Genomic DNA, 21602 nt, shown 5'->3' on the forward strand with positions numbered 1-21602 from the left:
GCATAAATAAGAACGTAAAGCAAAGCAAAAGCGTAACTGGCGTGCTTTTGTACCGTATTAATTATCAAGTTCGAGAATATTTTTTCTTACAAACACTGAACGATGCATAATAAACCAGAAAGAAAGGAATGGGAATTGGAGTAAATCCATGAAGTGGATTCATCAAGTGCTAATCGCAGCCCCATGGTAGTAATGAAAGGAAATTCGAATAAAATCGCCCCTAACGTTTGCAACGGGTCCGAGCCTTAACGAGGAATCACGGCGATCCCTGGCCCGCGTGTTTCATTCTGTTCTACTTCATTAGGTTTAATCGGTCGATTTTTAATTACTTCGGACGCTCGAGCGGCTCGAAGAGAGGAGGCAAGAAAAATCCCGTGTCAAGGGGCCTCGTCGAAACGGTTAATAAGTTCAGGGAAGGACAGAGGGGCACGAGCCGTCGGTGAACCCCTTGAAACTTTACAGACTGCGGGAGCGGAACGCGGCTCGGGGTGGATGAGCAAGGGAGTCGCGGGATGGCTACACGGGGAGAGGGGGAGTTTAATTAAATATCACACGACATATTATGGGACGAGCGCGGTGTCACCTCCAAGTAACGTCAACCACACACCACGAAACCGAAAAGTTCCAGCTCGAACGAAGCGAACGTGACGCTGAGACTCGGACCAAACGGTTTCAGACAAACAGAAATAGCCCCAGGATGTACCAGGATTTCGCAGAATAGGCGAAAGGATCCGGTACGTGGTGAAAGCAATTAAAGGATTTCAAACTTGTAGGAGGTTTCTTTTTCTGTATCGAAGAACTTGGAGTCACATAACTGTCATCCGAACACCAGTGTGTTCTTTCGATGCTTACTTGCGGGCGCTTTCGAATCGAGTAAAACGCTCCATGCACGATACGATCTGTCGCACCACAAGTTGTACGACAAATCCTTCGACGAGTCCCTTCGACCGTCTGAATGAGAGTTGCATTGTCTGTGGCACGTTTTCGTACGACGCCGTCATAAACGCTCCATACGCGATACGATCTGTCGTATAACTTGTCGTACGACAAATCCTTCGACGAGTTCCTTCGACCGTTTGAATGAGAGTTCCATTGTCTGTAGCGCGTGCCGTCGTATCGCTCGGAAGTTGGAGCATGTCAAAAATCTGTCGTACGACGGATCGTTTCGCGATGCAACCTTTCACATTTAGTGCAAGATATTATCGCAAACGAAAGTTTGAAAACAGTCTATCGTATATTTCTCTTATAGAGAATTTGTGAAAGTACCCTTCGTTTAAAGGCCGTTAAAGTGTTGTAGCTCCTTAATACCCGGTTGCTAATAACCGACGCTTCCGGATGTAAGCCCTTTGGACAAAATACTCCGACATTTCACCAGCTTTACAGCTTCTTTAAGGTTCAAATGACACACTGATAAAGTTTATAGTTGACTATAACATGAACGATCTTAAAGCGGATAGACTACGAGGTTGAGGGCGACACTGAGAATTTAGTACGTTTGTCGTTTGAGCATTCGTTAAAGGATATTTGTGGTATACAATTTTTTGTAAGAACAGTTTAAATCATTTTGGAGTATTGTTCTTACACTTCTTGACAACTTCCTTCGAAACAGAAAATTCAAAAATCAAGCGGAGAGTGAGACAGTATTTCAGAAGGAATATATCGAATTATCGAAGAGTACTGTTGGTCGTATTTATAATTAATAGGAAGTATACGCAGTTATTTTTAGGACAACCTACTACTTTTGACCGCGCAGTAATTTATTCCTATCAAAATGGAAATTAACTGTGACAAACCAATGTTTACTTCGAAGAGTGTGCCCGGTTTTTCATGACAGCGTGTCGCCACATGGTGAGAATGACAAGTACCGTCAGCTGCACGCCAAGAGACAAAAAAGTAGGGACACGAACGAACCGAACGAAGCGTACGCGACGCTGAAACCAGACCACCCGGTTCCTAGCCACCGGAAATGGTCGTAGGAAGGACCGTCCTGATGTTTCAACGTAGCCCTTACCCTTTTATAAATCGTCCAGGTCTGGACACCCCCAACCACGACGCCACTCGCGTTCTTCCCTCCTATTCTCTCCCTAACGACGCTGGAACCAACGATTCGATTCACGTGAAAGAGACGACCACCAGGGGTTACGGATACCCATGAAAATCCCATCTTAATATCGCAATATCTCCGCTGAACGGCCAATCGAACAAAGATAAACGCTACCCTGCGTCTGAGCTCGCGTTGTTCGCAGAGAGGGGCGGAGTTTACAGCACGTACCTAATTGGAGGATATTCTTCCTGTTATGGGCTGTTAAAGGGATTGGGTTTATGGCGAGGACGTAACGTTTTATCTACTTTTGAGCGAAGACTTCCTACGTCTACAAACGCTACTATTTTTAACGTACTCGTTTACGACGGAGTAAGGCGCTTAGATTTTAATTAAGATTTCCGCGAACTCGAAGCTCCTTTCTAGAAGAAAGAGTTTGAACTTGAAATGAAAATTTAAGGAAGAGGGTCCTCCAGATGTTTGAGAAAATTGATTTCTTTTTTTTCATTATTCGAAAGTATCTCAAAATGCCCTGTTCAAATCTCAGGAGATTATTCGAATTATTTAATGACTATTATTGAAATGTTTGAACAGTATGCATAGTGTGGAAAAATTAGAACAAATCCGTAACAAATGCAACACAATGAAAATTATTGAATTAATATGAGTAAGTCGGGCGATCGTTTTTGAGAATATTAAAACTAGAGAAGTCCAATTTTACCAATTTAATATCGATGTATCAATACATGCAGTCAACCCTATAAATATTCTTACCCTGTATGTCTACTGAAGAAGTTTGGCTAAATTAGATAATAGGTTTGATATTACCAAATGAATTTTTCGTTATAAATATCTATATAAATAAGCTTATACATGTACATATATATTTATATATACATCAACATGTTTACACAAACATACTCTAGGAAACATCGAACTTACCATTTAATTTAAATAAATTTTTTTCAATAGACATAGAGGGTACAAATATTTATGGGATTAATTGTATGTATGAAGAGTGTTGAATAATTATTCAGCCATGCTGCAAGACAGTTGCTCGTTACTTTCACCTTATTTCGCAATCTAACAGCAGCAAAAAAAAAAAATCAAAAACCTTGAATTAAAGCACCCTTGCCTTATCACCCTCGACAAACACCATACACCTTCACATGTAATGCAACTTCGTCCATTTCGTAATTACCCCGCCTCTCCAGGATCGTCAGACCGATTACTTTCACTCGATCATGCATTATTTATTACGAAGCCGCCGCGTCCAAGAGCAAACATCGTTCATGTCGATTAGAATCCCTGGCGGTTCGAGGCAAGAAGTCGCATCAAAGAGCGCACGGCGAGCGTCGGCTGATGTCCTCCTGCGGGATGGCAAACCTTCGCCTACCACCCTCGGCTGGGTAAGTTTACTCAGGTCTTCCCGCCAAGTTGATCCCTGGCAGGTTCACGGTGCCGCGCGAATTAAAAGCCCATGAATATGGTAAGGATGCAAATTTCAACGGTGTTTACCCTGGGATCAGTGTTACTCGGCGATCTGCATGGCCGAGTGTTAAAATACTCGGGGATGCAACGAGGAAAACAGCTGGGATTTCCCTGTCTCGTGGCTCCGTTCGATTGCGCCCACGCTGGATAACTACAGGGGTTAATTACAAACCGGAACTCCGAAACATTTCGCTGCTACTATGGCTTGGCTGGGACCCTCGTTACTGTGAAACATCCGGGTTAAACCGCTAGTGGCGTGGTAGTAAAGTTTAGCAGTAAGAAATAACCCGAAAGACAACGTCCTTAACTCCTGTACGTCCCGTACTGCTGGAGAGTACAATTGGACTTCGAGTACCTGTTGTAGATAAACTGTATACTAAATCGAAGCCTAGTTACCCTAATATTGGCACCTTGGTTGGTTAGTATTAGGAAGAGGATAGCAATGTTTGGTGATTCTAGAACCAAAGAAGTTGAAGCGTTTCAAGCTTTAAACTCTATGGAACTGAAGCTGAATGGCTTAAACTTCCTCGGATCAAATCCTTGATAGTTTTATATTATGTATGTGGGACATCTGTTGTAAGTTGTAAGCCGTATGCCAAAATTGTTGCAAAGCAACAGTGTGTAATTATTTATTTCTAGAATCGAGCGCACTTTTTGGTGAAATCGTGTCCGACAAGATATGTTTCCCCCGTTTCGAAATCGTTCGATTAATCCGTGGCCATCCCCGGCCGACCTGTGAGCGCCCGTTCAATTATCGAGGGGCTCTTCCGCCTCTCTTACTCTGCGTTAACTGAGTTGTTGCCTCGATAATTCGTACATCGGAGTATCGGTCGTATCGCCAGGGGTTCGCCGCATTAATTTGCGGCTTGGCGCGGGAATTTCTGTTAACTCTATAATCCGGAACTTATGGCCTCTCGGTCGCGCATACTTCAACGACAGGTCAATTCTGGACTGGTTACAGGTATTCAGCATTTAAAGCGCGCCGTAGTTGGTACTGTTAGTCTATTTCTATTCACTGCTGTCGTTTGAATCAAATTAAAGTTTATAAAATTATTACAGTATTTACGGAGAACTAGGCAATAATTATAGTTCATTATGAATGTAGTTTGAGCGTGTTTCATGTGTAATTATTTATTAGAAGGCTTTGTAATACCTAGAGAAAGATTATAATTCATAATTATTGTTGTAGTGACTGAGCCTCGTAAAAAAAAAATTTAAAATGATATAGTTATGATTCAATAAATTTGTATAGAAATATAATTATCATTATTATAATTATCATTATTTATTAGAAGGCTTTGTAATACCTAAAGAAAGATTATAATTCATAATTATTGTTGTAGTGACTGAGCCTCGTGAAAAAAAAATTAAAAATGATATAGTTATGATTCAATAAATTTTTATAGAAATATAATTATCATGACTTTATACTTTTATTTTGTATGCGATATAGATTATTATTGAATCAAAGTATAATTATTTATTTCACCATAACTTTATTAATGTAAGGGTAGAAAATAATTTGTTGTATTTATAAATAAGTACATTGAAGTAGAACACCAATCAATGCTTAGATTGACAAGTTCATGCCTTAAAAATAAAAGTTATTTTTTAAAGTTACTTTTATCTGCTGACAATTTATATTCAAGCCTAACGAAAGCGGAACTATCATTCCAACTTTCTAACCAAAAATAAAAAAAGAACGCGTTGAAAATTGAAAATTGCAACTCCAACGGAGTAATACTCGTACGGACGGTGGGAATTCAAAATGGAACTAGCTACGTGATTTATATGGCTGCATCCCTCCAGATATCAGAAATAGATTTCACCGCGTTTCGCGTCCAAATCCAGATCCCTTTCCCAGTCCAGATTGACATTCAAATTGTTGCGTGATGGTCTGTTCAAATATTTCCCTTAAACCCAAAATATTTGAGTGAGATGAAATCTTTATCAATCGTAAGGACAGGCAATTATTCCCATGATATAAAAGGGAATCAATTTCATCAACAAAAAATATTGATAGTCAGTCTAAAATAAACACTTTTATTACACAGTTCCAAATTTCAAGTCTGCGGAAATAACGGCATACTTTCTTAATGTCCCAAATTAATTAAATAAAACAGTAAATAAACCATTATTTTTTAAAAATTCGTAAAAGGAATGCCTCATATCTAGCGTCCTGAATCGAGTTCCCCCCATAAAGCGTTCAGCATACTTGTAATCGACGGAACGCGACGAATATCCGGATAAAACCTATAATCATTCCAGTCTCGATGACTGTTGCTATCGCGACAATGCACGCGACAACAGTTGCATAGCAGAGGGGATCAATACTTTCCAGTGAATCTTTGGCTCCGACATTTGCGCAATCATCTGCACCGTGATATTTACTCAGAGCCGCATTATATACGATCAGCCACTCGGTGAGAAAGGATTCCGAGCAGAAGGGAAAAGAATCGCGATGAGTCGGTTGGCAGAATGTCGAGCAGAGCGGAACAGAGGCCAATCGATAAGCAGTACCAGAAACGCGCTGTGGCTATCATCCAGACGCCAGACTAAATCTCTGATTTACGGCAAACGGTTAACGTTTATTTATTATAATACCGTGACTGGTCCGTTCCTCGACCGCTCGATAGATTTAATCCGAACAGTTCATTAGGCCTCTGCTTTCAGGAATCTAGTCGTTGCCCTTCTCCGTGTTTCAGGATTTGCATAAATTTACCACGATTTATTGTTGGTCAGCGTGCGTCAACTGTTAGTGTAAAGACTCGCCTAATGACAGTGGAGATTTAAAATGGATGATTGTACGGGGTGGTTAGGGAAACGTGATATGCTACTTTTACACGTGTGGAATTCGTGAAATGGAACAAAATTAACAAAGACTATTAGGTTACTGTATTTTTTGACGTCTCGTGTTGATTGCTATCTGTGTTGACGCATAGAATTGAAGAATTCTCGACCTGATTGCCGGTTAATGATCCGAAACTTGGAAAGGAGTTAATTGATTGCAACACAGTTGTCTCTAACCTAATTGGGATAACTAAGAAACGTACGCGCTCGATTCGAAACAGTCTGGTAGCATTAAAGGTGTAACAAAAATGATAAAAAAAGGGATAACCACAGGAAGACAAACTTGCTATGAGATTTAATTTAATCAAAAATGAAGAAAACAACATTAGATAAAAATAGGCTCGACGGCGAAAAATGTTGTATATAAGATAACCGAAGAATCAGTAGTATAAGCGACTTTGGTCAGACATAGAGTATACCTGTTACGTATAAACAGATTTCCGAGATGTATTATTTTAATCAAGTTCTGAAAGTACTTTTTGTAACTGCTTTCAAGTTCATTGCTTTATATAGACATGTATTTATTGCAATTAATTATTTATTTTTAACTAACACGAATGGGTTATTACCAGCATAGTAGGGACTATTGTTTATTTGTTGTACAGTCATGAGAAAAAATGCTCTTCGTTCTTTTTAATTTATTATGTACGACTTAAAATTGAACAACGTTAAACAAAATTGAATTCATTGTCGGAGATGTTTCAGCTTGAAAGTGCAGTTTGCATGCATCGAATATATTGATTGCTTTTCATTGCTTAATTTGCTTGTATAGATTCTAACTACCTGTTTAATTTAATGGATTTAATTAGCGATTATTCGAAAAGTCCAGGAAGAATTTAATTGGAGCTATAATTAAGGGCGGGGCTTCCATTTGACCTAATTTATGCAGACGACGAACTGTCGTCAGCAGTGGAGGTGACAAAGATTTATGAGCTGCAGGGATGATTAAGGAGACTGGAGATGAACGTATTGTTCCTATTTTCTGGAGTATCTGGAAAATGTCTTGGAAAGCGACGAGAATGCAATTCTTTCATTCCATCGAGAATCCTAATTACTCCTCCTCAATTAAAAATTATATCGAGATTAAATCTCATGCACTCTGTCATAAAGAAAAATTTCTTTCCTTTCTTCGAACTCCTTTTCGCGGTAGAATAAACCTTTCTACTTGTGTCTGCGTGAGAGTTCGCGATTTGTAATGCGCCTTTAAGGAACCAAGGCTCGCAGTATGGAATTCTACGTGCTGGCGAGAAAATAGACTACTTCGAAGTCGCGCGCGCGAGTGACACACTACACGACGAAAGTTATGCACCACTTACCCGTATAAGGTCGGCAATAGTTGCGATTTACTTTGCTGTAAATCGTCGGCAGAGACGTATCAGCTCCCGGCTCGACGTACGCCTTGTTCTTACTATCCCGGGGGTCGCTATATTGTTCCACAACTTCGACTTCCGCCTGAAAACAGAGCAGAAATTGTTTCCTTCCGTTATGTTCTGACAGCTACGCGGCTAAAAGCTCTTTGGAACGCCGCGTATTGTTTACAGTCGGAATAGCAAACATTCTACCTGACGTCGACGATCGAAACGACAAAAAGAAAACCGTCTTCCGAAAGTATTCTCGTGGCGAAGGTAGGACGTCCACATTTTTCTGCACTCGAGAATCCAAACACTTCAGTGAATTTTATATTTGGGGATTTTTATACTTTTATATTCGTACTTTTTATGTCTGTTGAAGAAGTTTTATTAATGTAAGTCAGGGCTTCTTAAACTATGGGTCGCAACCTCAAATGGGTTCGCGAGATTTTAATGTAAAATATTTAATATTCTCTTTTATTTATGTTATTGCAAAAAGTGCAGTTTTGATGAAAAATAGGGAATATAATTTTTGTAACTATAATAAAAACTATTATAGATTTTTTTGTGCAATTTTTAATTTTATATTTTTGTATGTTTTTAAACAAATTCTAAAACTATATTTTTTCATATGTATATATATATTGTTACCTAATCAATAAATCATCACAAAATATTTACATATCAACGAATGTACATGTGTCGTCTCTACAATTATACATAAATCTATTATCAGACCGCTAAACAATTTTAAATAAATCATGTTTTCAGAAAACATAATAATAATAAATAAACACTATAATATTTCTTAGGCAGCATCAAAACATATTGCTCAAGATTTAGAAACAGCTTGTGATAAAAATGAATAAAAAATTGCTAGAGACAAACCCACGCTATCGATCTCTAGAAAAATTCTCTGAGGCTATCAAATGGAAGCAATAACAAGAGCATATTTTTCCAGCCGGAAGCATGTTTTCGTAAACATCCAAAGGACCAACGGATTCGATAAAAAGAAGTTGGAAATGAGAGCGGCACAAGTGGGAAAACAAACAACAGACGGCCTGAACGATAGAAATTATTGACTCGGTAACAATACTAATTTGGCAGCGGGTCGCTTGGCGCTCGAGTTCGCCTAACAGCGTCCAGCTTCGTCCCTTCGGGGGGATGGCAAGGGTTATTGCAGGAGTTTCTTCGACTAAGCATGCGACACGTTAGTTCAACGCAATTCCCAGCTCTGAACGCAGCCAATTGCGGTAATGCCTTGGCCACGGTTGCAGAATAAACATTTTTAGCTCCGCCGCTGAATGATCGTTATTTCCAGAGAAAACAACCCCGCCGTGTTTCGTTTCCTGTCCCGCTGTTTTATTCGTTGGCTCCTCAAACAGAAGTTGGATAATTAAAATCTGACGAAAGTATTCGACGAGAACAATATTGACCGATAAGTCATCTAAATACGCTCTCCGAACCCCTCGTTCAATTAAGGTACATTTGGTGATTTAACGAGACGCGCTGGAATGCTGGTGAAATACTAAAAGGATTCTTTTGCAAAAATGATGCCACGTTCTGTAGTAATTGCATTCTCGAAACGTCTGTCAACGATTACGAATTTTGCTTAAACACAAAAAATAAGTCTTTTACATTCCTATTCTTCTATTCTACACTTTTTATATTTTACAATTAATTTCTTTATACAGTCAATCCCATAAATAGTCGTAACCTCTATATTTGTTGAAGAAGTTTAACTAAATTGAATAATAGTTTTGGTATCGTCAAATAAATTTTTCATTATAAATATGCATGTGAATAAACTTATACATGTATATATTAATATATACATACATCAACATATCACCAAACCTGCATCAAACCTACCATTTAATTTAAACAAGTTACTTCAATAATCATAGAAGGTACAAATATTAATGGGACTGACTGTAAGTACAATAATTATCTATTCTTTTCAATTGTACCACACTCCCTGCTCATCAATCCATCGTCGACACGCAAAACGTTCACGTGAAAACTTATTTTATCCTATCACCTCTGCAAGAGTACCAAGCATACGGTCGACCCATTACATCAACACATCTCATACTTGTACCAAAGTAATGCTCCTTTCCACCACGCCGAGTAAACGCACAATAGGGCGCATTTCATTGGACCGACAATCGAAGGAAAAACCTCCGCGTTTCGCCAACGAAGATTTCGGCTGGCGACTGGGTAACCCTCGATATTAATGACGATAACGATAATAAAAGCAATAACGATGGCCCGGGGCCTGAACGCGGAAGCGAAACGCAACAGGGATGGAGCGAAGAGGACGGAACGCTTCGACTTCTCGAAGCAGGCGTCTGATCAATGGCGACGGAAACCCACTCCCGCCGTGGCGGCGCAGGGGGTTGTATCACAAATCGAGGAGTTGGCTCGAAGGTAAAGAAAAGGAAAGACGGATTGAAATGACGACAGACGGAGGCCAACGTCTGGAAGGCAGAAGACGAACGGGAAGACGGGCGAGGAAGACAAGTAGCCTTAAATTGAAAGAGCCCAAAATTGGAATTCTCCTGCCAAAGTTGAACGTCGTGCCCCCGGGGGCTGTTTCGAACACGGACGCGATTGCCTACTGCCTCACGCCGCCGCGGCCCTCTACCTTCCGCTCCCCCGTCTACCACCCAGCTGGAACAGATAAATTCGTGGATGTTTATACGGAAATTACGGTGGCGACTTTCGAGCGGAAGAAGCGGGACGCCGCTGCAGGAAGCGGCTCGATCGACTGTTGCAAATCCGATGACTCCAGCGACAGATTCGACTTAGATGAGCGCAAACATGCCCGTATTCCCTCCTCCATGAATCTCGAAGACCGACGATATTGACTGATGTGTCGCGATCAGCACGAAAAGAAGGGTAGTCCTTATCGTGGCGACATATGTGTACACACGGACACGTGTTTCAGCGTGTTTGAACTTGTGCTGATCGATGGCGACGAAATTAGGGAGGGTGTATTATGTACATTTAGGACCGTAAAAAAGTAAATTTGTCTTTGCCATAGTTCTTAAAGGATTCCATAAAAATTCTCGTAAGAAATCGTGGGCAAGCTTCGAACAATGAGGACGATCCGTCAAAGATGCATGAAATCAAAATTCTAAAAAATAAATCTTTTGTTTTGCGCGTGTGTGATATTACAGAGTTCCTTAATCTGAAGGATAATAGAGAATATAGGATTTAGCTCATTTATAGAATATTATATAAAATAATTGTAATTTATAATTAGGGGAATGGATTATGTACATTTAGGAGCGTAAAAAAGTAAGTTTGTTCTTGCTTTTGTTCTTGAAGGATTCTATAAAAATTCTCGTAAAAGATCATTTGAACAATGAGGACGTCCCGTCAAAGATACATGAAATAAAAATTCTAGAAAATAAATCTTTTATTTATAATAAGTAAATTTACATTTATTTACTAATGAACTTCCCCTTTAACTTTAAACGGCATTATCCCTGTCCATACGAGTCAACAAGAACATCACTATTAACCCTCTCCCAATAATCCTGACGGTTTATCAGACTTTAATCCGTTTATTCGACCGCTGCATTATAATTAACGGCGATTATTGGCTGTCACGTAATCTCGCTACTTTATCGCACGTGTGACTTTCGCTACGATGCGTTCAGGATTATTGTGGTGCATTACCGAACTGCACAAAATCCGTGAACGGGGCCCTATTACAAGCTTATCCGAACGTGGAAAACGAATTTATCCTGTCGTATTATATTGATCGCTTAATTTAAAATCTTAAATTTTGAACGATGCTTTCCGAGCAGAATTCATAAAATTATTTAGAAAAAAATAGTATTTGGACTTTCAGATCATGTTATATGTTTCTATTTTGTTTATTGTTTGATACACATGTCTCGAATATTTAATATTCGATTCTTTCAATTTTTTGGAAACCATTTATCTTAAGCCATTTTTTTGGAAACAAACAAAATCTCTCGACCGTTTTTATAATACGTTTTGAGCGCTGAGTCAGAGATGAGGCATCGTTCTCAGCCTTCAGAAGTTCCGTGTTCTTGCATAATGTCGCAGTCCTAAGTACAGACGAATTTCGCTTGTAAGAGAGCTTAGACTGCAAAGTTTGGAAGGTTGGAGTATACCCGATACCCTACCAACAGGGTACGCAAAAAGGGGGATATGGTAATGAGCCTTGCAATAATAGGAACTTTAGAAACAACAGTTCTACTGATATAAAATAGAGAATTTCTCAGGACCCTAGTTCTATTGAAGTTCTATTGAACCTAAAAGAGGAGGCAGTAACTATTTATTTCGTAAATATTTTGTAACCGAACATTTGAATATTTTCAACCCCCAGTTATCTTCAATATCTTCAATCTATTATTCAAAACGAAGTTCTTAAAGTAAAGAGGTGACCAATCAAATAAATTTCCACGGTCGATCATCAACATATTTGATTAAATTTTAAATTGGCCCTGATTATTCTGTATACAAACCATCAATTTTTCTGACATCAACTATCAAAAATATCGCCATATAAAAATCAAAAAAGGACAAAGTCACCCCAGTTAAATATTTATGAATAATTACAACTTTTATTTACATGACAGAGAATACTAAAAAAATAAACAACTTTCGTTGCTTCATTCGATGAACAATGTGAATTATAGAAATAGTATTATATTTCGCGTTAAATAATTAAAGTCGTATCTAATCGACTATTCAATCGAAGAACCATCGATAATAAATTCGCATACGGTATGTTTTCATTCGCTATGTATCATTTAAATGGAATCGCGTCTATCTCTGGTTCGGAGACCGCGAGTCCCTTCCCCGTTTAGGAAACTATAAATCCCAGTTTCACTTTCGGGAAAACCAAGACCTCGAATTTCCAACGCTATAGGTGTCCTCGCACGCGCCAACGCTCGAACTTTCTCGCAGCGTGGCTCTTTGTTACGGTGATAAATGCGACCCACAGCCGCGCCCGACCTCACGCATAAAATAAAGCGCTAAAGTATTAAGTAGGGCTTACGAGCGAGAGTCATAACGATTCACCCTCTTGAATCAAGTGGTACCCGCTTCCTCTCTTTGTCGCCCTTCCGCGCCCCCTTCAGCGACGCTGTTGGGAGGAGCGCTTTCGTCAGGGGCTGCCACGGTGACAACGAGGCGAAGGAAACTTTTGTTCGACACTCCCAGGTGCCCCATCCCCTTCCTAACGTGGGTACTTTTCCAGCCTTCTTTTATGTTATGACTTTACTTGCAACGGTCATAACGTCTTTCGTGTCTCGGTGTTTTGTTTTGCGAACAGAGTGAGTTATTCGTCGACGATCCTGAGAATGAATTGTTATCGATGCACCTTGCTGGTGGTAGTTTTGGATTATACTCTCTAGTTCGAAATATGCTTAATCGGGAATGTAATATATAGGTAATACAATCGGGTATGCAGGGTGACCCATTTAAGTTGAGATTGTAAAAAGTCTCGAAGACATGTGATTTAAAAAAAAAAAAATAAACCGACACGTGTCCTTTAGTGTTTCGAGTATGGAGTGAAATGTCACTACTTATTTTCTAATACGTGGATGTTTTCAAGCTTACTTCAAGGTTACTTTTTTTATCATAAACCTTTATTTTTATTTGAGAATCATATAGGACCTTAAAGAGTGTTATTTAAACACTGAACATGATCGTGAGTGAAGTTAAGTATTCTCATAAGTATTCGTACCCTTTATATTTATGAAAGAAATGTTCCTAATTTAAATGAATGCTTCCACATAAATATGTAATTGTAAATATATACATGTGGGAAGTTCATTTATGTACATATTCATAATAGAGAATGGATTTAAAAACATGAAGCCTATCATTTAAATTAAACAAATTTCTTTAATAGATACAGAGGGTACTTATAGGACTGACTATATATCTGTATATTATGGTTGTTTCAATATACCTATTATTTCATGTATACTACGCACATCACTCGTACACTTCTCATACATATATGTATGCGCGCATTATTTCACGCATAAATTCATATTTTACGTTTACAAATAGCGCATGCTTTCCGCACGTATCACGCTGGGCGCGATCATCCGCAGTCCAGCGAAATTATTTTTACTAGCATCCGCCACCGTTTTCGCAACAAATATTTGACGGCGGAATGCACGCAATGAAACGAACTCGCGTCGTTCTTACGTATCAACGTGTACGTGTTTCCACGTTTGCCTCTCCACGGACTGTTCCACGTTAAGCAGACCTAATTTATTTCCGAGTAAAAATTACTCCCCAGGACAAAATGAACCCAGATCTCGAGCCACGTAACTGCCGGCAGCGGTGAAATGCGCGAAGTGTGACGTTCCAACCGCGCTTTCGAGGACACCAGGAAACATAGCCAAGGTGAGCTGTATTTCAACTGCAGAAGCATTTAGGCGTTACGCCCGAGGCAATCCCGAGCACCAGAAACTGAGTGCTGGAACAATTATAAGCACCGCCGGAAGTCACCGGTCTCCCTTCAACCCCCTCGCATTGCCCAGTTTCGCCCCTGCTCGCATGCTTCCCTTCGTCCTTCCGTTCGCTCGTTCGTCGTTTCTCTCTCGTCCCTGCGAACGGCTCTCTACCCCTTCTGCGTACCCTCTGCCCCCTCCAGCCTCTATCCCAGCGTGCCCACGGGGTATTTTGTCACCAGCGTAATTATATTTCTCCCTTCAGTCGATTCTTCGGGCGCCAGCCAGGAGAAAATATCAATACTGTCGTTAACAGCCAGGACGAGTCCTGTGCCGGTCCTGTGGCGAACGATGTCCAGGATAAGGGTTGCACTAATCGCGATCGGATCAAGATCAACCCGGGGGTTGTTCCGGAGGTATGTGGAGAATTTCGTATTCATCCGAAGGCACTTATTTATAAAGCTCCACTAATACCTGCGTTCAAAGTTCGAATGAACAAAGTTTTGCGTAAACATTTTCAAAAATATATCGTACTCGAGCTGTGGTAGTTTGCTAGTGTGAATAAATAAAGGCTGAACGAATTTAGTCTATAATGCCTGGAAAAGATAACGAAACCATTTGCTCTTGAGGCCCTTTTTCCTGGTATCTACCAGCAACTCGAGATGCTTCCTTAGAATTCTATTGCCACGAATGCTAAGCTTAGATTAATCTAATTTGAGATTCGAAAATTAGGTCACCTTTACTTCATCGACGATCATTTTATTGACACTTCGAGTTCCAAAGTAATTAAAGCTAAACAAACATTATTGCTGGTTGATTTACTGCGTCGAATGTAACTGTGATGGGGGATCACTATTAATCGCAATTTTTCTTAAATTTTTTTAGAATAAAAGTAAGCCTACGCAAATGATAAAATAAAATTTATATACAACTTAGATGAGGAATTGATTTGTTTGAGAATTGATTTCGCTCTAGTGAGAATGTTAGGAAACAAACAAATTTTTAATGAAAGTACTTGGCGTGAATGTTTAATCAATGTTACGTTTCCACTATTTCAACTGTTAATAGAATCTCCAATGGCCAAGCCAAATTCAATGTAACCGAAACCCTCTAGACCACGAGAACACGGAACTTTGGACTACAAATGTCGTCAGATACAACTCGAGATATGGGACTAAATAACTAAGATACCCTCGTTCGATAGACCCCATGAATAGGCTTTCCTGGATTACACTATGCGATAGCTAGGCTTTTCGAAGTAGACGGATGCGATAAATATGTATACACCCTCTACACGAGGATAGTAAAATTTTATACTGAGTAATATAATGTATTCGTAAAATTTAATTTTATTAAACAGTTATTCGAATCAACTTCATCGAACGTGAAGTGTATTTACGAAATTAATTGCATGATACAGATCATAATTTTGTGTGAACAAATAACTCTTTAATATAATTAATATAGCACTCTTTAACTCTTTAATATAATTAATATATAACTTTAATATAATTAATATAGCAAGGAAGTGTTACGATTACAAACGTTGCAAATTTTATGACAAACAGTTATATTAAATGCGACATTTATCAAGAACTTATGTTGACATTTTTAAGTAGTCTAACTGTCCCAGAGAATAAGAAAATCAATTTTTTGCGGACTTATTTATAAAGCTCCACTAATACCTGCGTTCAAAGTTCGAATGAACAAAGTTTTGCGTAATTTACGCTTCATCGAGGAACAATTGAGGCAGCTAATGCTTACGTTTTCGACGGTAGGACTGGGTAGCGCCCACTGCACCGTAGAGGTTGCGGTTGCAGCACTCACAGGACGTCTTTTGTTCACGAAGTCCACTGGTAGACTATAATCGTCGCATAGGGAAACCTGCAAGCAGAGAAGCAATAAAATAGATTGCATTCGGTACTCCGGTCTATTAACGCGTTGAATACCATGATGGTGACCGACGAACACACCATTTTATTCAAACAATTATAAGGCATGAACACCACTGTTAAACTTTCATTGGCAGGAATATAACAGACTAAAAAGACATTCTTTGAGTAGATGCATAATTTCGAAAATATTCAAAAGAGATTCCCTATCTTAAGTTATTTATTTTTCAATTTAACAAGCAATACTTATTTTTAATGTTTCTAATATCTTCGTAGACAGCTTTGAAAATGATTTCCAGTTTGAATTAATTGAAATAGTAAATGCTACTTGAAAGTAAATGTAAACTGTCCATCCTTAAATTATAACCAACCCCTAATATAATCTTCTTATCTCACAAGCGATATTTAATTTCAACATATCTAACGTCACTAATGATTTCTAATATAAATTATTTAAGATAAGCGCTGTTTTTAAATGTGCTTTATAAACATGAAGAACCATATTTATTATTGTGTGCAGAAAATAACACATTAAACATTACATAAGATAACCTAGTCAACATTCCCAGTCCAGAAAATGCCCACATGCCATAAAAGCGTCAGTGTCAACGAGCACTGAATCATCCCAAAATTCCCAACAGAAAGCAACAAAAGAGAACAAGCGAACAGAGTGTATTAGCTTCGATCGAGTACCGGCTGGCCTCTCCACCCCGTGTACGTTATTCACGACGCTGACAGCATCGATCATTAAGCTCTTCTCGTCTTTTCCGTTCGCATCGTTCCATCTTCACCGCCCTCCATCCCCAGTTACCCCGAACTTGCGCGACAACGCGTTGATATCGGCTAGTCCCGTCCATTTCCGTTTTTCGTTGAATCCGGCGAGGCTTCGCTCTTCGACAGGCCACCCTCTTCTCGTCGTGGCTCTCGTGTCTTTTTTACGTTTTGTTTCGTTTCCCACTTCACGTATTCATACGGCAACTCTTTGCTTACAATAAATGCGGACCATTTGCATGTAGGGTCTCCGTACCGGGGAACAAACCCCTTCCACGGCTCTCTGCCTCGCTCCTTCGCCGGCTCTCGCTCCCTCTACCGATAGGTTTGGGTGGTCATGGCGTCTCCCTGGGGCTCCGGCTTCGCCCAACCCCTCCACGAGTCGACTCCAGCGCGATAAGCCGCCCCCGGGGATCCGCGATTGTCTCGATTTATATGCATGCACAGACGTAGGTGGCGGCCGTGGATGCTGCTCCGACTGCGCGGCCTGGGGAAGACGAGGGAGGGTGGCGAGCTAGATGCGACCATCGATAGATCGATTCACCGGCAGACAGTAAATATCGCTGATGAGCTGGTCCAGTCGTTGACGATTGGGACTTAGGGCCGGGGGTTCGGGGGGCTGGGGTGCTTACCCGGCGATTTGTCGAGTGCCAGACATTCTCGCGCTACTCAGCACGGTGTCTCTCTGCAAGCTTGGCAACCATCCCCCGTTGCCAGTCTTTATCCAGGGTTTAGGTTATTCTTCGCTTCTCTGATTTTTGTTTATACGCCTCCTTTAGAGATTTATAACATGTTGCCCGTCGGACTAAAAGTAGCGAAAATTTCGTTGTAATTTAGAATTTGTCGTAGCATTTAATTTTGTAATTTATATCATTCACAAATTCAAATTTATTTTCATTGTGGTCTCACTTTTGAAATCAATTTGTTTAGTTCCTCACTGGGAAGACCTCTCACCGGATACCTTTAAAACGTTCTTGGCCAGCAACTATTTATTCGTTAACAGCAAAAAGTGAAGGAAGATTCGGCACTAAATAAAGAATCGTTTCATTTATTTGTCAAGGATGCCTACGGATGTTTATCTATTTCTAGCAAGTCGAGATGCAAGTAAATCTCTAAGAATGTGTACCAAAGCATACATTCATAAAATATCAACAATGATATACACGTTATAACGTTTATAAAATAAAACATATTTTTATTTAACACGTTGATGGCTACGTGAATATTTGCGAACATTTTCTTACAGAATCTAAGTCGCTTTATTTATTTTTATAGCGTTATCGAAATTCATGAATATTAACCAGATGTATTTTCTTAAATATCTCACTGTAAACATTATGTTATTTATGTTATTATAGTAAAGAGTTCTATCGTCCACGCGTGGCGATGAACGCGTTAAAGCATTCATTCTTTTTCCGTGTCCGTGTAAATACAAATTTGCATTAACATTGAATTTTCAGTGATTACATTTAAAATTGAAAACTACTATTTGAAACAACATAGCGTTCTTAATCCCGTGATTCGTGTTCCCGTACCTACCTATATTCGACTCTCGCCCATTTTATATGCTCGTGATTTTTGTTTTTGTGTTCTCCCATCGGAGATTTCGCGAGTCAAAGTGGATATCGGCCCGGGGTGCCTTGGGATGCCCCCCAGCGACCACGTTGTCGGGGATTAACGCGCTGCCGAGCGTTTCTTCTTTTTTTTCGCGAGGGAAATTATTGCGAACAAGGGACTTCCCCCGCGCGCACGGAAACGCGCCAGAGCGATTATCCGATTTAATTCGGAAATACTTTTTTAATGACCGTCTGAGAGGTGTGTTCGTTTCATCCGGGATAGTAATTGCGAGTTAGCGTGCGCGTTGGAGACCATCGGTCGAGCGATTAATTCTGGGCTCGATTGGTATAGAGACTTTTAAGGAATCTGTCCTTTGCGTTAAAAATACGCAAATGTCCTTGGAATGTTCTCAACGCCTCGTAACCTAAATTTTTCTCGAAATTTTCCGATAACCTTTTAGACACCTACATTCGTTAAATGTGCAACCTTATTTTAATTTAACATACGCCATGAGACGCGCGAAATCCAACGGAGAAGAAGTCAATTAATCTTCGAGGTAACTTACTCCAGCAACCAAGCCAACTTTCCAGATTAACTTTCAATTTCCGTAAACTATGTCAAGAGATCCTCTGACACGTTAGGAATGAAACTCGACGACTGAGAATTATTCGAGTGTTTCTCTCGCAAGTTAAGTTTCAGCAACGCTTGTAATCTTGTTTAAAATATCGAGTTCAAAAGAGAAACGTAGTTTAATGGTGCCATTTTTTATTCAAGGCTATCCGTTTCCCTCGCTGCAATTTATTCAGGAATGAAGGCACGATAAGAACGTACATAAACGGCAATATCAATTACACGAATACAACCAAATCGAATATATATTTCATAAAATCCATTTTTTTAACTTGCTCAAACTTTACTGTATTTGCATTCATGGAACTGCAGCCAGAACAATTACATAGTAAACGATCCATGAACTGAAACACAGCAATTGCCAAAGTACCGACATAAACTACACGAAAGTGCAGTTTATACGTTAAAAAACTTCACCAGCAGCTGCAGCCGTACCGCAAAGTAACAAACGTTTTACGCTTTGGTGCACTATTTAAAAAGCCAACAGTGAAACACTGCTGCTTAACCCCTCGCAAGCAAAACTTTTTTTTGGGAGGAGGGAGGAGCATTAAAATGAATATTTTTCGCCAACCTCGAATTATATAAATTTTAAGGGGCTTGGAGCATACGGTATTTTAGAAAGTAAAAATTTCTCCATGAAGGTAAGAATGTAAGAACTACAAAATTTATTGTTTTAGGTACAAAGCGTAGACTACTCACTCTGTATATTCTCTAAAAAAAAAAATACTGTTAAAGTCCACGTACACTCATAATTTTAAGTGAATCACTTGGATGACTCACCCTGTATACAGTCTAAAGAAATACTGTTAAAGTCCACGTACAGCCATAATTTTGAAAAATTAATTATTTAGTAATTAATAATAATACCAAGGTGCACGTATAGTAGAACGCAATGTATACCATCTGGATTCACGTGGGAATTTCAATGTAAGGACGATGAATCATATTTTCAGCCAGAGAGAAAGGATATCGTATGTCCTTTTTAAATCGCGAAACTGATGCTAAGTGGCATAGTGTTTCCTAAACTTGGCTGGCTTCGGAGTAAGCACCTACCCCTTACAGAGAACAGAGATACTTCCCTTTCTCGGAGGAGGAGGAAGCCAAATGCGAACTAGGCCGTTCAGCCGTTGTGCTGGGACGGTCAATGGAATCTGGAGAAACCGCCGAATACCCTGCAGCTAAGGGGTAACGTTTCACCGTTTCAAATTATGGTCATTCGGGGAGGTGGCAATGACGTATGACACATCTTGCCATCTTCCTCTATAATACTCTCAATGTACTTTATTCTCCTATTTTATCATTTCATCTGCTATTGCAACGGTTCATTTAACTATTAGGTCTATCGGAAAGTTCTGTCCGTTCCGGTTACAAGTTTCAACAAATATACGCATATTTATTAAAAATATGATATACAAATTGCAATCACGTTGGCAAGAAGTCATAAATAATAATGGAAATTATATTATTCAATAAAGTTTAACCAGGGTATGAAAAATATATTATTTTGTTTTATTCTAAAAACAGACTGAACTTTCCAGTAGACCTAATATTATTTATGTAACATTGATTCATAGAGTCATGAATGATGATTTATATTATATTTTTGTCATCTATTATTTAAATAAAGTAACATTGAATGTTCAATAAAAAATAAATAACTTCCCATTCGTTGATCATTGAATAAAAATTAACATTCAAAATTACATTTCATGTCGAAAGATAAAGATGTAACCTTGCAACTGTTCAATCGAATCAATATTGAAATAATGAGTCACTATATTATACATCTATTTCTTCTCTATTATTTCAATACAAACCAATTTCTAATCAATTTTTATAAGTCTATTTTGACAATGAAAACTTGAACTTTCCCAGTGTTCGTTTGATATACTCTTTGAGTTATAATTTTTAACCGAAGACTGCCAAATTTCTTGATCAGACTTGCACTCTAACTCAATTTATTTTTATTACTCATGGAAATACATCTGAATTTTATCGAGCTCGACGAGGGAATAATAAATCATCGTATCTCGAACGTTTGAACCGCGTTTAATAGATTTTTCTCGCGCCGCTGACGTCCACGAAAGCGATTTGCTTTCCCATAAATCTTTCGAAGCAGCATAAATTTTCCAGCCGCTCTTGTCCGAGTGAGGTCGGAAGGCCCGGCCGAGTTCTCGAGTACCGACATTTATGAAGTGCCCGCGTTACTCGACGCTTTTCTCCCCGAAACAATAGGAGTTCCTTCATTAGAAATTATTAAAAGGCAACGTAAAACGCGGCAGAAAAATTGCGGTCCGCGGGGTTTCCCGGCGAATGGAAATTATTACGGCGCTGCGACTATTATAATTTAAAACCCACTTCCTGTTAATTATTTAATTATTCGAACAAAAGTGGTCGGCGCACAATTGAAAATATACATCAAGACGTTTTAATATAGGACTTAAACTACCCTTCTGATGGCTACTTCAGGCGAAAATATATTTTATAAATTCACAGGAAACAGATTTTAACCCTTAACACTCCTAATTGTGGATATTGACCGGCAACTCCAACTTATTCTCATTATACT

At 39.2% G+C, this 21602-nt stretch overlaps 1 protein-coding gene across 1 annotated transcript in view; it reads right to left on the bottom strand.

Moving 5' to 3' along the window:
* The window catches only part of LOC128885779 (uncharacterized), a 253435-nt gene that overhangs the window by 48693 nt on the left and 183140 nt on the right, over positions 1 to 21602 (bottom strand). The window contains exons 3-4 of the mRNA XM_054140055.1: positions 15948 to 16067; positions 7699 to 7834 (exon numbers count right to left, since the gene is read on the bottom strand). Coding sequence (XP_053996030.1) covers positions 7699 to 7834; positions 15948 to 16067 — 256 coding nt within the window. The remainder of the gene's footprint in view (positions 1 to 7698; positions 7835 to 15947; positions 16068 to 21602) is intronic.

This window comes from Hylaeus anthracinus, unplaced genomic scaffold, assembly GCF_026225885.1.
Source record: "Hylaeus anthracinus isolate JK02 unplaced genomic scaffold, UHH_iyHylAnth1.0_haploid 11981, whole genome shotgun sequence".
Taxonomy (NCBI): domain Eukaryota; kingdom Metazoa; phylum Arthropoda; class Insecta; order Hymenoptera; family Colletidae; genus Hylaeus; species Hylaeus anthracinus.